Source organism: Crinia signifera, chromosome 8, assembly GCF_055691185.1.
Source record: "Crinia signifera chromosome 8, ASM5569118v1, whole genome shotgun sequence".
NCBI lineage: Eukaryota > Metazoa > Chordata > Amphibia > Anura > Myobatrachidae > Crinia > Crinia signifera.
The window spans coordinates 146,011,799-146,028,527 of NC_139224.1; the positions used below are offsets into that span (position 1 = coordinate 146,011,799).

At 46.3% G+C, this 16,729-nt stretch overlaps 1 protein-coding gene across 1 annotated transcript in view; it reads left to right on the top strand.

The window, feature by feature from the left end:
* Window positions 1-16,729, top strand: part of GLIS1 (GLIS family zinc finger 1) — a 163,593-nt gene that overhangs the window by 135,203 nt on the left and 11,661 nt on the right. Inside the window, 3 exon segments of the mRNA XM_083157349.1 lie at window positions 6,224-6,334; window positions 10,740-10,824; window positions 12,848-12,989. Coding sequence (XP_083013475.1) covers window positions 6,224-6,334; window positions 10,740-10,824; window positions 12,848-12,989 — 338 coding nt within the window.

A 16,729-nucleotide genomic window follows, 5' to 3' on the forward strand; every position in this document is an offset into this window, starting at 1 on the left:
TTTATTTTAAGGTTCTATATAAAAAGGATTTTATACATACATGTGAAAGTCATCAATTCCTCACAGATACCTTTTCTGCTATATACAGTGGTCGAAGTGGGGCGGTATACGGGGGTATGGCATACCCCCACTTTAATCTGAAGATAAAAAAAAAAAGTTTTTTCCCCCCTCAGGATGCTCTCTGATCACTCAGCAGCACATATTGTGCTTTTGTAATACCCCTGTACAACGGGGCAGTCTGGCAGGGGACGTTGATGGACAGGGGGGTGTCCGAAGGTGCGCACTATATTCACTCTTTACTTTTCCATACCCCCACTTCAAAATTTCCATACCCCCACTTCAAAATTTCCACTTCGACCACTGGCTATATATATATACCGTCTCTGAGGTACCACTGGGAAAATGGTGTGGTGGCCATTTTACTGGCGTTTTGCGCATTCTCAGCCCATACACACTATAAGATTATCTTTCCAATCTGGCTGGTTGGAATGAAAACATGGACATTTCTGGAAACAAATTAAAATGGACAAAATTAGTCATCTGCAAAAAAATGATGTAACCAATTTCTATGAATGACCATTTTTATCTGTTTTCCATGGTCATTTGCTCCCAAAAATTACCAGATTTTCATTCCAACCAGCCAGATTGGAAAGATAATCTTATAGTGTGTATGGGTCTTAAGAAAATTACTGGGAAAATGGCAAGGCGCCCATTTTTCCAGAGAAATGTGCACTAGACTGTGGGACAGCCCTAAGGTCTCCTAGTAACCCTAGTGCCCAGAGTCTGTAGCTCAGCCAGCTGGAGAGGAGGGGCCTGGATGGATACTATACCCAGGCCTCCACCTCCCTCTATGTGCCCCTGCATACAGGGCCCGATTCAGACCTGCTCGCTAGGCATTGTATATTCCCTGCCTAGCGAGCAGGTAAACACCGTCCTGCTGAACCCCCCACCGCTGAGTGAATCCCCGCACTAGCATTCGAGCGGATGTGTACACTTACACATCCACTCTCATGCGTACGCACGGAGGAAAAATCATTGGATGGCCGCTCTTCATCGAATGATTTTTCCACCCTTCGTGGATAAAAGTAAGTCTATACTTGCTGTTGGTTTGCTACGAGTTATCATTGGGATGCATTTCATACTTACCTAGTCTCCTCGGAACGTCCGTGAGGCTCCTGAAATCATGAAGCCCATCTGCAGTCCCTGTCCCAGAGACAATAGGCAAATCTCCATATTTCAGCTCCAAGCTGCAACCGGGCAGCCCTATTAGTGGGTGAAGTAGGCAGCCAATGATGCGATTATCACTAAGTAGTGTCATTGTAGCCACGCCCCCTTGTGTATAGTCTTAGTATATTCTCTGCATTGTATATCAGGGGAGTGGCCACCACACTGGTAACAACGCGTTTGCAATGCCACTCCCCCTGTGATTTGTCAACCTCCTGGCTACGACCTGGCTTCCCTTTCCCAGCACAGAGATGCAAATTGCCCTGTTCCAGCACTTAGAAACCTAAATATAGGATGGAAGCTGTTAGGGGAGAGCAGATTATAGAATTCATTATAATTTGTTACGGTACTTATTTCCTAGCATGGCGCCCGTCTTATTGATTGTATGCCTTAAATGTAAGGTACTTAAGGCATACAATCAATGCGATGGACCCAATTTTCTGTCAATCACCTGCTAATTTGCCGGTGAAAGAGAAAATTGTGTTGATCGTGTCCATCGCGGCCCATTATAATGGGCCACGATGCGACCGACGCGATCAACGCGATTTTCCCATAGAGAATAATGTAAAAAAAAAATTCAAGTCAAAATCGGGTTGATCGCGTCGGTCAACGTCGATCAACGCGATTTTACATAGGGGACAATGGGAAATGGGCCAATATGGGCCAATTTCTCATTGAGTATGGTTATAAAGTATGGTTAATGCCCCCGCCATTGTTAACGCCACCCCACTATTGATGTCAACCCGAAGCGTGGCGAGCGGCGGCTGTACGCGTCCTCCGAGGGGACGCGTATACCTGTGAAGTTATGAGTGTCCCCTCGATGGCTCGCTGCGCTTGCCACACTTTATATAATCAACTCCACGCCGACGTGGATAGTGGGGGGTATGAAAAGGTCGGAGGACGCGTACCGCCGCCCCTCGCGGGCTTGCTGCGCTCGCCACGCTTCGGGTTGGCATCAATAGTGGGGTGGCGTTAACATTGGGGGGCATTTAAAACATGTGGGGGGTTTTCTATTAAAATGGGGGGTTTTGGGGCTTTTTACATTGAAATCAATGTAAAATCGGGTCTCAGGGACCATTTTACATTGATTCCAATGCAAAAATCTACGCGATTTTTCCGACCCGATCAATACAATCAAAATCGCGGGCGCCGTGCTAGGAAATAAGTACCTTTGGTACTTGTCCTACACACATTGGCTAAGTATAGAAGCACTAGTAAGCCCGCTCAAAGCAAATGCTTTGAAAGCTAGTCTGCTACCTTGTGATTGCCTCTGTGTGTGTGTGATAGATAGATAGATAGATAGATAGATAATCTGCACAACTCTTTCCTACTGTCCTCTTATGTGATTGGTGGATGATGTTAGTGTCAGTAATGTTTTGTGCAACTTTCACACTTCTATCTTACTGACATCTGTCTTTCTTTTCTCTCTCTCTCTCTCTGTCTGAAATGTAAATTACTACAGAAAGGTAAAGTAAATTATTTCTTACATCATTTGTTTCTGTACCACTGAGTGACACACATCCGGTACAGTACTGTATGTAACATATATGTGTTGTATATGAGTGCCTATTGCTGCCACTAATGCTATTGGCCAGATTGATGCCGGGCTACATTATACAGCAATACGCTGCCTGCAAGCTGCTTCTTATTCAGACATCATCAAGCGATTAAAGAGACTGTAATACCACTTTCACATCGCAGACCCGTTTTAAAAACCGGTATTTTAAACCGGTAATTAAAACGGGTCAGAGCCTTAATAGTGGCCAGATTAAACGTTTTAAAAGCAGGTTCAGTGTCATTACACATTGCAGTTGAAACGTTTCAATCTGAACACGTTTCAAGGCAGAGTGTAATGCACTGATCAGCGCCATCCCCGGTGCTCGTCCGTGCGGCGCGGAGGTACCTGTTAAGGGAGAGCCTGGAGGTCCCTGCGCCTGCGGCGCTGAGTATGATGCTGCCGGGGTCCCTGCAGTGAAGTGGAAATAACGCGCTATCTCCAGATAGCGCGTTATTTCCACTTCACTGCAGGGACCCCGGCAGCATCATACTCAGCGCCGCAGGCGCAGGGACCTCCAGGCTCTCCCTTAACAGGTACCTCCGCGCCGCACGGACCCCCTGCCAGCTCCCGGGGAGGTCTTTTAACGGGGGGGGGGCAAGTGCTGGGATATACAGTATGTTGCAGCAAGTTCCAGCCTTGGCCGAGCAAGTGCTGGGATATACAGTACAGTATGTTGCAGCAAGTTCCAGCCATGGTCGGGCAAGTGCTGGAATATACAGTATGTTGCAGCAAGTTGCAGCCATGGTCGGGCAAGTGCTGGGATATACAGTATGTTGCAGGAAGTTCTAGCCATGATCGGGCAAGTGCTGGGATATACAGTATGTTGCAGGAAGTTCCAGCCATGATCGGGCAAGTGCTGGGATATATGTTGTCCGGGGGGGGGCTATCAGTGCTTGTGCTTGTGTTGTTTGCCTGAAATACCGTTTCAGACAAACTGCACACATTCACATTGCACAAAAAACGGCAAGGAACCGTGTAGGACTCTGCTTTTTACACGGTTCGAAATGCCAGTTAACTTAAAACGGTAAATTGCCTGTGGTGCATTCACAGTGCACCCTTAAACGTTTTAAAAAGGGAAAAAAACGGCAATATACCGTTTTAAAAGTGCGATGTGAAAGGGGTGTCACGTGCTTGGAGTATGTTGGAGTTATATGCATAAATATAATAATTATAATTATGAGCATTATCCGCATACCATGAAGTATGTGGTTAAACATTCGGCACCACTATTTATAAGTGTTGAGTGATTTATCATTTCTACTTACAGAAATGTGTTCCTTATTATTTGCAAATAACATTAACATTGTCAGACTCCCATGGAACTCATATTGTTACACTGGGAAAGTAGTCATGGCACTAATTATAACTGGGCATAAGTGGCATCATTGCTTTATCCATCCACCAACACACTGATGTACAGTAGCATTAGCTGTGACCCCCAGATTACATTGTAAAAGTATTCAAAGCAGGGATGTGGTCATTAAGTCTACAATATCTAGGTCAACAGTCAAAAGGTCGACACACGCAAAAGGTTGACATGTTTATACTTTACCATCCCAGTGGGCCAGAGGCACGGATTTGTGATTTTTCTGGTGGGTGCTCGGGCTTGTTGGGGCGGCTTCACTCTGTCCCATGGTCTTGCCCTGGCCCCCACAGGCACGCTGCTGTCCGGGGGCTCATGTTGCGGCCGGCCATGGTCTGTCCCGCCCTCCCCCCGCGCGCAGGCACGCTGCTAATCAGTGTCTTGGAGCAGCCGGGAGCTCGCGTTCCAGGTCTCCCAGCCATAGTCAGTGTGGTGCACATCGCACCTGCGGCGCTCGCAGGCTGGCCCAGCTGTGGCTGCTCGTCATTCTCCGTGGGAGCTTGGGCCCGGGAGCACCCACGGAATCATCGCCTATGCAGTGGGCGAATAGAATAGTGTGGTGTTCGTAGCGAGGCACCGTGCCCAAAGCATGCAAGGGGAGCATGCAGGGGGACGAAGTTCATTTAATGGATGTCCATTTCGACCTATGTCGACACAGACACCCAAAAATATGAAAAGCCCATGTCAACCCTTTTCCATGTTGACCTTTTGCTTGTGTTGACCTCTTACTATGTCGACCTTTTGACTGTTGACCTAGACATTGTCAACCCATACCCTTAAAAGCAAGCGTTATAATATACCTATACAAGGCTGCAGGCATTGAGAGCTTGTGCAGCTCTCAGAACTTGAAAGTGCGGTTTATTATTCATATAATCTGCAGTATTTCCTGTATACGGCTATGGGGCGTAATGCAGAGGTGGACACACTGGCGATGTGTGGCCATTATATGCTAATGCACATACTCATATAGTCCATAAAACCCCTATGGCACATGTGTTCCCCTGACTGTATGCAGATACCTCTGTTGCATGTGGAGTAGCTGGCATAAAACTGGCATTGCAATACCATTGGGGCGCCTGGCGGTGCAGTACCATAAGAGTGGTGGCTGGCGTGCTGCATGAAGTGAACACAGGAAAAGCCGTCTCATGGACATGTCACAGCCGTGTCAGTAACCGTGGCTGCTTTCCCAAACGCAGAGCCACAGAAGCCATGTTCAGAGGCTTTTCAGACATTGTGACTGCCATTGGCTGGTGAAGGCGATGGTGCGCCAGTGATGGAGTACCCAGAACCACCAGCGGAGTTGCACAGTACACAGGCACTGGAAGTAGGCATCTCAGGGCTTGCACGGTCTGGCGCATGCTGGTAGACAAGGGGTACGCTGAGACCTGTATTTGCGTATTACCACCGTGGCAGTTGTGTGTGCATTAGCGTCCACCCTCAGTCATGTTATAGTATTTAATGAGATGGTGGGGTACCATTTGTACACATGTGTTGTTATATGTTCATGACACTTGTGTGTTGTGTTTATACACAGTTTTTATTGACCCAGCTGCTCTGCTTATTTTACAATAATGGTTTCCATGTTACCAGTGGCTGCTGCTGCCTCTGTGCGGCAGCTCTGGCCACACATTGCAGGGGGAAGCAGCTGAGCACATACTTGTGATGTTGTATGTAATATATACGCGTGCTGCCAAAACAAGGAATTAGCAGCTGCCTCTGTGTGTATCACTGACCTGCCAGCCGCCAAAGCAAGGGTGACAGCACTCTGCTTATCTGTCATCTTCTATAAACCCGCCTCCAACTCCTGTGAGCCAATGGGAGTTGGGGGCGGGCTTATAGAAGATGATAGACAAGCAGAGTGATCTCTCCCATGCTTGGGCACTAGGCAGGTTAGTAATACAGCAGTGGCTGCTGATCCCTGGGTAAGGCAGCCAGCACATACTACATACAATGTAACACATATTGCGAATGGTTTGCGGTATAAATTGGACGATAACCAGCGGATAGGCCGAAAAATCGATGTAGTGTGTGGGCACCTTTACTTACAGTGTATCTATTTTTTCCAATTCCTCACACAGAAGCCATATGCCTGCCAGATACCAGGCTGCTGCAAGCGTTACACAGACCCCAGCTCACTACGGAAACACGTGAAAGCGCACACCGTCAAGGAGCAACAGCTGCGCAACAAGGTACAAACCACTGAAATAGGGACAGCATGGGAATGGGGCTGTAAGCTACACCAACCAATCAGATGCTTGTATTATTTTGTCAGCACTGCTGTAGAGAAATGACAGAACTTCATTGGTTGATTTTCCCATCTACCAGTCTCTATAAATGGACAGCGCGCAGTACAGAACACAAAACCTGTGACTGCCTGAAACGGAAACCCAATACCCTGTGCTGACCACATGGTGTAAAATCATCAATTGCACATTGGCATTTGGTCTTGGTGTGTGTGCCTATACTTTCCTGATGTTACCAGGAACTTGGCAAATATACTCTATTGGGTATTTCCACTTTTTCCCTATTACTCTGTCACTAGTTTTAACTAGTCAGAATAATGGCTTCTTCAATGTACTTTTACTTTGAGCTGTGACAGTTTTTAGCCCACTAACTCTCCATCCCGTTTCCAGTCCCTCTCTGCTCCTACCTCCAATCTCTGTCTTCACCGCATCCTCTCTCCATATTCAGCAACTTTGAAACAGTTCAGTGTCCCTGCAAAAATTGCTTTCACTTTTAATGGAGCGATTTGGCCTCAAGTGGTCAGTGGCAGTACTTCACCTCACGGGGTTAAGGAGTAGTTAGCCTATATACAGTATATACATATTTGCCTTTCTCTGTCCATCTTATTCCTTTTGTACTAATCGCCTGGATATGAAACATTTGCTGGCTTGGGGCCTGACCACATTTAAATAGAACGAAGCTTTTCAACTGACTTATTTAGCTATTTGTTCATTTAAGCTGGGATTTCACTTTAGAAGCGGGGGGGGGGGGGGGAGGAATGAGCTGCACAAGAATTTAGATCCAGCTGGGTCTATGTCTTCGGCTTTGTCCCCTTGGAAGGAGAACAAGAGACCCTGGTGTACATTGAATAGCTTCAGGGCGAGTGGTTTCATCCAATTCTACACCTAAACCTTGACCTGAACTTCGTTTTATATAGAGGTGGGATGGATGGATAACACAAGCTTTGATCCAGGACTATTTTAAGAGGACCATCACATCACTACTTGGTGCTGCTGTTAAAAGTTAGATACTCAGGTTGGCTATGAGTATAATTGTATGATACCTTCGGCCGTCAGATATGGATATGCAAGGACATGTATTAACCTTCTAATTGACTTCAACCAATGATGCTTTGCAACCGGTGGATAATGGTTTTCCTACCATCGGTGGAAATCCAATGTTTTTCCAACACATATTTAATGGTGACACAGAAATGGGATTTTTTTAAAAAAATTGTAAGTCGCTAAATCCTAAACTCTGGGAGGCAATGGAGTCATCTGCCGCCGGGCTCCTGCTCCCAAGGGGGCACCTCTCCTCCCCTTCAAGTTTGAATCAGTTAATTGAAAGCAGTTGATATTGCTAATGTGGCTGACTCCCCCTTCTAACATCATTTTTGCAAGTGTCACACCCTGTATTAGATCCCATGACCCTACTGGAAACAGACACCTTGCTGAATTATCTATTGGGGGGGGGGGGGGCACCAATACTTATCTTGCCTCCGGGCAACTGGGATGAACTTACGCCACTGTGTTCTATTGATAGTTTTAATTGTGGAAACCGTCAATAGTGAACCATTAAATGGCCACGCCTTCTTTGACAGGCTACAGATTGTTCCAGCCCTCCCACTTCATGTACTGCAAGTTCATGTGTTAGCAGTTAAATACAGTAAGTGCCAAGAAAAAAGCCCTAAATGATTTCCACAATTACTCTGGTTGGTACTTGTGTATTATCATGGCGCCCGTCGCATCGCATACCACTAATTAAGGTATTCGATGGACCCTATTTGAGGATTTTCCCGGGATGAGTGTACAATTTTAATATCGCGTCGCATCGCATGCCATTATAATGGCATGCGATGCGACGTGATTTCATTGTGAAATGCCCACCTAGACCCGATTTTTAATTGTATCCCCACCCTGATGGGTAATGACAATGTTAAATGCCCCCTCATTGTTAACGCCACCCCACTATCAATGCCAACCCGAAGCGTGGCGAGCGCAGCAAGCCTGCGAGGGGTAGCAGTACGCGTCCTTCGACCTTTTCATACCCCCACTATCCACGTCGGCGTGGAGTTGATTTTATATAGTGTGGCGAGCGCAGCAAGCCACCGAGCCCGAAGCGTGGCGAGTGCAGCGAGCCCCGCAAGGGGACACGCATTACTTCACCAGTATTACGCGTCCCCTGGCGGGGCTTGCTGCGCTCGCCACATTTCGGGCTCGGTGGCTCGTTGCGCTCGCCACACTATATAAGATCAACTCCATGCCGACGTGGATGGTGGGGGTATGAAAAGGTTGGAGGACGCTTACCGCCGCCGCTCGCCACACTTCGGTTTGGCGTTGATAGTGGGGTGGCGTTAACAATAGGGGGGGGTATTTAACATTATCATTACCCATCAGGGTGGGTGTACAATGTAAAATTGGGTCTGGGTGCCTGTACAATTAAAAATCGGGTATAATCGCGTCTCATCGCATCGCATGCGATCATATGGCATGGCATGCGATGCGATTTTGTGGTTGTACAATGCACTGCGATGGAAATCGGGGGCGCCGTGATAATACACAAGTACCCTCTGGTTAATAACAGAACAAATAACGGTACTTCTTTACTTTCACGGCGCCAGCATGGCGCCGCGCTACTTCCGGGTTACGTTTGCCACAAACTAAGTAAAATAAACGAAGTTAACGCCATGCCAACATGGATAGTTCATACCTCCACTATCCATGTTGGCATGGAGTTGATTTTAATTAGCGTGGCGAGCGTAGCATGCCACCGAGCCCGCAGCGTGGGCGAGCGAAGCGAGCCCCGCAAGGGGACTCTGACGCGCGGCGCCATGGTGGCGCCGTGAAAGTAAAGAAGTACTCAAATAACAATAAATAGAAGAAGAGTTTCAGATACATAAATGGGGCAGAGTTAACTGCTGTTGGGACATCTAGAAACCCCACTGCGCAGGGTTTATCCCAGAGCCGACAGGACTTTTGTATTCTATTAGGGGACTGAGTACATCTTTTTTTCTCGCACCTCCAGAGTAAAGGGGTGTACACACGGAGCAAATTTGTGCTATTTTCTAAGCAATCTGACTAGATTGCTTAGAAAGTAAGCACAGATCTCTCCGTGTGTATGCTCCGAGAGATTAAATATCTCTTGCTAACTAAGTCAGTGCATGCAGTCACAATCTAGTCAAATTGCTTAGCAAATGACTGCAAATCTGTCTGTGTGTACAGAATGAGAGATACTGATCGCAATCTCTGATTCTGAACCACTACCCAGCCTTTTTTTGCTTAAGCAAAATTGCTTATCAAAATTGCTTAGGACAAATCTCTGAGTGTGTATGTGCTCTCCATTGGAGATCTTGACACCTGAAAAATTGCTTAGCAAAATTGCTTAGTACAGATCTCTACATGTGTATGCCCCTTTAGTTTAAGGAAAAGTCGCTGTGACTTGCTCTGGAACCCTAGAGGTGGATTTGCCGGACAGAAGTGACCATCCTTTCTGCTCATCCCAACTACAGGAAATAGGACATTTTTGGATTCCACTAAATGATGACTATTGGAAAACCATCACTGAAAAGATGGCTTTCAGTTTATCTACTCTGATCAGAGATAATCCATATAAGGTCGTTCATAGACGTATTATACTCAAGACAAATTGGCCATATGTTGCCCCTTCACCTCCTCTTCCAGCTGGTGTGGGAAGATTGGAACATTTTTCACATTAGGCCACAGTACTCTAAGGTTCCACCTTTCCCATAGCCTCTCCGTCCTCCTTTCCTCATTCCTTCCATGCCGCCACTTCAAGGTGCCAATGACCACTCACCTAAATTGATCTCCCACTTCCTTGCTACTGCCCACTGACTAATAGTCAAGGCCTTGATGCACAATGAACCTTACTGCTTCTCCTCCATGAAATCCTTTCTGGATAATTGCCAGAAAGGTAAAAGTATAACTCATCACTTGCATGATAATGAAGAGAACCCCCATCAGATCTGAGCTCCTTGGCTTTATCTGTAACTGGTTCCCACCTCTTATAGGGCCTGACTCTAGTTGAATCGCTGTGCTGCTTAGCTAGCCATATAACGGCACCTGCCAGGTGTGCGAATGCCTGAGCAAATATCCCCGCTACACTATGAATGGATGTTTTGCACCTTGTGTTTAGGCAGGAATGGAAGGAGGTGAGTACTCATATTATCAGTTATTTTTTGCAATAATAATAATAGGAGCTATTATGTAATGTTATGGGACAACACAATTATTCTAGCAGGCCCAGTAGAACGGAGATGCTTGCTGATAATGTATTACATGCTTTATGTTGTGGTCTGTGAGCCCCGTGTTGCTAGTCCCAGCTCTTCTCTCACAGTAACCGTTCTCCTTACAGATGCAACATACCTTGGAAGGGAAGTGGGCGAAAGCCATCACCCATGAGATCCTGAGCGGTACTAGATCATGTGACATGCTGACAGGTATGTTTCAGCTGCAACACAGCGGCAAAGTCCCAGATCACATAATGTGCCAGAACACTGTCACTCACTGACCATGTGGCAGCTTGCAAACAGTTAATTACACACAGATGGACAAGCATTTGTGTTGTTGCCATTAATCACGATTGTAAATAGCTCTCCTCAGCTTAATAAATCAGTTAACCCCATATTGCCGGGGAGTTAGAGGTGAGCTCTATATGTGCTCACTGGCAATGAGGACAGATTTTACCAGGAACAATAAGGGTTTATCCTGCAGTCGAAAACATGTATTTTTCCAAAGAAACCACCACATTTATGTGCAGAGAACCGCCTCAGGCATTTCATTATGCCAGTGTTTTTTTGCAACAAACAAGCAAAACTATATTTAACTGTATGTGAGTAAGAAACTGGAATGTGAACAGTTATATATATAGTTTTGAGGAGAACTCCGATCTTATTGTTGTTGCCAAACCCCTCACACCAACAGCTACAATTATCTGAGTTCCTTTCTTGGAGCCGCTATTTTTTTTAGTTGGTTATTCTGCTGCACCCGCTAAATGACCTAATGCCCCAGGGTTCATTGCAGAATACCGCCTCTAGGTCAATTGGCTGATCCTAGTTGGATAAGTACAGTGGGTGGTGCTGGGTTATAGTAACTCGAATTATCAGTGATCTGATTTACAGTGTGATCTGGGTGCGATATTAGTGATATTTCAAAATGGGATCATATCGGGTGAACAATGTCGTTCAGACGTTTTGCTGCAACCCTGCAGTACAGCCAATGCCCAGTATACCTTCAGATATATCTGCGCATCTGGCTGTGTCACGGGCAACTTTACCACTGCCCGTACACTTGCTACAGGGACCGCCATTGACTGACATCACATAAGGACATTTGTGATGTCAGTGCAGGCACATCGAGTGTCTATGCTTATCAGTATCAGTCGGTTGGGTAAGGCAGTCTGCAGACAGGTTGGGGCATCGCTTCTTTGTAGCACATTTGTTCAAAGCAATCAAAGCTTGCTGAAGGCGGAAGAATCATCTATATGTCTGGTGTCCGTTTGTGTGTCTCTGAAACACTGCCATCTGTTGGCATCAAGTGAAACTACATCTCTTTTTCTCTCTCATGCATGCACAAACAGAGAGGCAATCACAAAGTAGCAGGCTAGCTTTCGAAGCATTTGCTTCGATCGGGCTTACTAGTCTATTATAAACTGGAAGTAGCAGGCTGCAGATATAATAGCTGCTGGGGTATAAATGTATACATTTGTTGGATTGCCGCAGCTGCTGTTCAATCGGATGCCGCACTGCACACACACCGCCCATCTCCTGCAACATAACCCAGTCCCAGCCTCTAAAAAATAAATATATTGTTGCTCTTAAACAGCTCTCCTCCTAGTTGAAGAATATAACAGTTGGAAGAGTTGGAAAGCTGTATAAAGTCAGACATAATTAGAGCTGTGTTTAATTGAGTGACTTGTATTCGGCAATGTTGTAAATCAATTTTCATTTTAATCAACAGAAGATGCTTGTGCATCCTATTTGCATAAATAAACAATTAAAAAAATGGTTTCTAACATGTACTATGAGGTTTCGGGGGATGGATAGCCACCAAGAGCAGTATGGGAGACTGTCTTTAACCAGTGCAGTTGGTAACAAGAACATAGTATGTGGGAAGTGACAATAATAGTAATACACACAGCTATAAGTACTGAAGGACCATTAGATGCATTATTCATGAGTGGCAATTGCATGCGATCTGTTTTCAAGTCAATAAAATACTGTGATTTATGACCGCTGATTATTATTGCGGTATTCAATAAGAGGACATTTTTATTGGCCAAAAAAGTTAACTAGCACAAAATAACACACAGGGTAAGGGTGGGAATTATAACGGAACTGTTACATGTGATTTGCCCGCTTTGTACGATGCTGTTTTGATTTAGTAATATGTATCTTCTATTTTTTTTGTTGAAAGTTATGATGAATTCAAAGTATTCATTCAATTTTTTTCTTTAACTCCCAGGGTTGTATTCTTTTTGTTCCAACAACCAGAACGTAGCAAGCCCAGGACTAATGTCACCGGCTCCGGCCGTTTCCTCGAGATGCCCTGCGATGGACTCCCCTTCCAACTGTCTGTTGTCGGTCACGGAGAGTGCATTGGAGGGGTATGTGTACCCGCCCACAATCTGATAGCTACGTATACTAAGTCATAGGGGTACATTTACTAGGGTGAGAGTTCTATTTCAGATGGGATTTTGCTATAGGCAACCAATCAGATATTATCTATTATCTTCTAGAAGGTGTTAAATAAGAAGTAAATTTCCCCCATAGTTTTCTACAGATGTCATGATACTTAAGGTGCCCATACACTGCCTGCGACATCTCACAGCAGTGTACGGACACCCGACAGAGGCCCTTATTCAGATCTGATCGCAGTACAAATTTGTTCTCAAAATGGGCAAAACCATGTGCACTGCAGGTGGGGCAGATGTAACATGTATAAAGAGAGTTAGATTTGAGGGAGTTATTTTGTGTCTGTGCAGGGTAAATACTGGCTGCATTATTTTTACACCGTAATTTAGATTTCAGTTTCAACACACCCCACCCAAATCTAACTCTCTCTGCACATGTTACATCTGCCCCCACCTGCAGTGCACGTGGTTTTGCCCATTTTGAGAACAAATTTGTACTGTGATCCCGGTCCTGAGCGCTTCCCACAGCCTCTCTTCCCTGGTCCTGCTCCTTGGTGGTGCCTGCCTGTCCTGCTTGTGGGACCCATTTCTGGACTGCTCCAAGGGTCTCCCTTTTGGTCTTGCTGAGTGCCTCCCTGGGTCACGTAAGTGCTCCCGTGGAGCCTGGTATATTTTCCTTGTGGAGCTGCCAAGCTCCTTATTCATTGCCTTAGCAGTTACTCCCGTCCAGTTCCCCTTGCGGGACGCTGGAACAGCCCCGCCGTGGGCCCAGCGTGTGTTTATGTTCCTATACTGCTTACAGCTTCTCTATCTGTCCCCTCTTCCATTTAGTCATTAGGTGCTAGGCAGGGCATCCGTTATTCCTTCCCCTGTGTTTGCTTTGGGGATTCGCTTCCTTGTACTCTTTTGTTTTATGGTGATTCCCCGTTTCACATCCCAGGTGTTTGCGACGAGGTCACACTCCCGTCTTTGGCCAGGTGCCGGCAGACAGGGGTTTGTTTCCAGCCAGGTCCTGTAGACAGTTATCCTTTTGAGTTACCCCTGGCGATCCCTTATCCTTTGTCCACACATAGGCCTAGCTGCATCGGGTTTGGAGCGGGCCTAACTCGCTCCTTCGGACGCGGCGGCCACAGGTGAAGCCTAGTTCCCGCAGGGATTTGTCATCTGCCCGGGGTTCTCAACAGAGTCAGCGTAAGTTTTGCTGTGGCCGTCCTGACCGGCGGTCCCGGCTATGGGCTCACGCCTGACTTCCCTTCCCCCATCTCCCGTTACCTATACTCCAGGCCTTACGGCAAACGTAACATTATAACCGGCCCAACAGGTCATATAAAAAGGCTTTATATAACCAACTTCTGTTTAGAGTTGCCGTTTAAGTATCATGAATCCCTCCTCCCAGACCTTTTCGGATCAACTTCAGGGGTTGACCCAAATGGTCCGGGACCTGTCCCTGAAAGTTGCCTCCCAAGAGCAGAGGACGCCTCCTCCCGATCCTGGGATGGCAGAACCTAGGGTAAACCTTCCCGATCGATTTTCTGGGGATCGGAGGGCTTTTTTCAACTTTAGGGAGAGTTGTAAATTGTATTTCCGGCTCCGACCCCAGTCTTCCGGTTCAGAAACTAAACGAGTAGGCCTGATCATGTCGTTATTACAGGGGGACCCTTAGACATGGGCATTTGGGCTTCCTTCAGACAGTCCAGTTCTGTCTTCGATTGACAACTTTTTTAGTTCATTAGGACTGTTGTATGATGACCCCGATAGAGAGGCTTCTGCGGAGACTCATCTTCGAGCCCTTAAACAAGGGAAAGATCCCGCGGAGGTATACTGTACCGAATTCCGCCGTTGGTCAAATGATTGCGGGTGGAATGATGCTGCCTTACGAAGTCAATTTCGCTGTGGCCTGTCCAACATCATCAAAGATAGCTTAATCCAGTACCCTGTTCCTAGTTCCCTCGATAAACTTATGGAACTGGCTATCAAGATTGACCGTCGTCTCCGGGAGCGAAGGTCAGAACGGGGTGTTCAAGCCCGGTCCCTTCCTTATGTCCTAGGTCCGGAGGAGATTGACGAACCCATGCAGATCGGGGCAACCCGTATCTCTCCGGAGGAGAGAACTCGCAGGTTTAGTTCTGGCCTTTGCTTATACTGTGGTAACAAGGGGCACATCCTTAAGAACTGTCCCAATAGGCCAGTAAAAGCCTTGGCCAAGTGAACGAAGAGAGGGTTCACTTAGGCCTGCAATTGTTTTCCTCTCGCAATTCAGTATTAGCTCCTTGTTGTATTTCCTTTCAGGATAATGAATTTTCCGGCACGGCATTTATTGACAGTGGCGCGGCCGGAAATTTCCTGGATATTGGTTTAGCCCAGAGATTGGGTATTCCTCATTTGAAACTCCAGGGTCTCGTCACGCTTCGGGGTTTGGATGGGAATATCTTGTCCAATGGGGCAATTTCCTTTCAGACTTCCCCAGTCCTTATGAATGTAGGTTTATTTCATAAGGAGCAACTTTCGTTTCTCTTGACTTCTTGTCCTCTCGTTCCCATAGTTTTGGGATATCCTTGGTTAGTTAAACACAATCCCAGTATCGACTGGAGTTCGGCGCAGATTGCCCATTGGAGCTCTTACTGTACACAGCATTGTCTTAATACCTCGGTCCTGGTGGCGTCTGTCTCCCTTTCTGGGATACCTTCCCCTTATCAGGACTTTGCAGATGTTTTTTCTAAAGGGAAAGCAGACAGCCTTCCGCCCCATCGCCCATACGATTGTGCCATTCAGATTATCCCCAATGCTCCCTTGCCCAAGGGGAGATTTTATGCCTTATCTATCCCAGAGACGAAGGCAATGGATGAATATGTACAGGAGAGTCTAAAAAAGGGGTTCATCCGCCCGTCAAAGTCCCCTCTCAGTGCAGGGGTTTTTTTTGTGGCCAAGAAGGATGGTTCCTTAAGGCCTTGTATTGATTTTCGTGCCTTAAATAAAATCACGGTAAAAAACACCTATCCCCTTCCTTTGATTACTGTACTTTTTGATCAGTTGCGGTCTGCAACGATATTTTCCAAGATTGATTTGAGAGGTGCTTATAACCTCATCAGGATCAAGGAAGGCGATGAGTGGAAAACGGCTTTTAGTACCCAGACGGGGCATTATGAGTACTTGGTCATGCCCTTTGGTCTCTCTAATGCCCCTGACGTTTTTCAGGACTTTATCAATGATGTTCTTCGTGATTTTTTAGGCCAGTTTGTAGTCGTGTACTTGGACGACATTTTGATTTTTTCACAAGACGTGAAAACACATAGAACTCAGGTTCGACAGGTCCTGCAAAGATTGAGAGAAAATCAATTATTTGCCAAATTAGAGAAGTGTGAGTTCGAGGTCACACAGGTTTCTTTTTTGGGCTACATTATTTCCTCTCAGGGGTTTCAAATGGACCCCAAGAAGCTTCAAGCGGTGGTGGACTGGGCCCGTCCTACCAGTTTGAAGGCTATCCAGCGTTTTCTTGGCTTTGACAATTATTATAGGCGCTTTATCCAGTCTTTTTCTTCTTTTGTCGCACCATTGGTGGCGTTAACCAAGCAAGGTGCCGACGCGTCTTAGTGGTCTCCTCAGGTGGAGCGGGCTTTTGAATTTTTAAAACAAGCGTTTGTCTCAGCTCCGGTTCTTAGACATCCGGATCCGGATCTTCCCTTTGTTGTGGAGGTAGATGCTTCCGAAGTGGG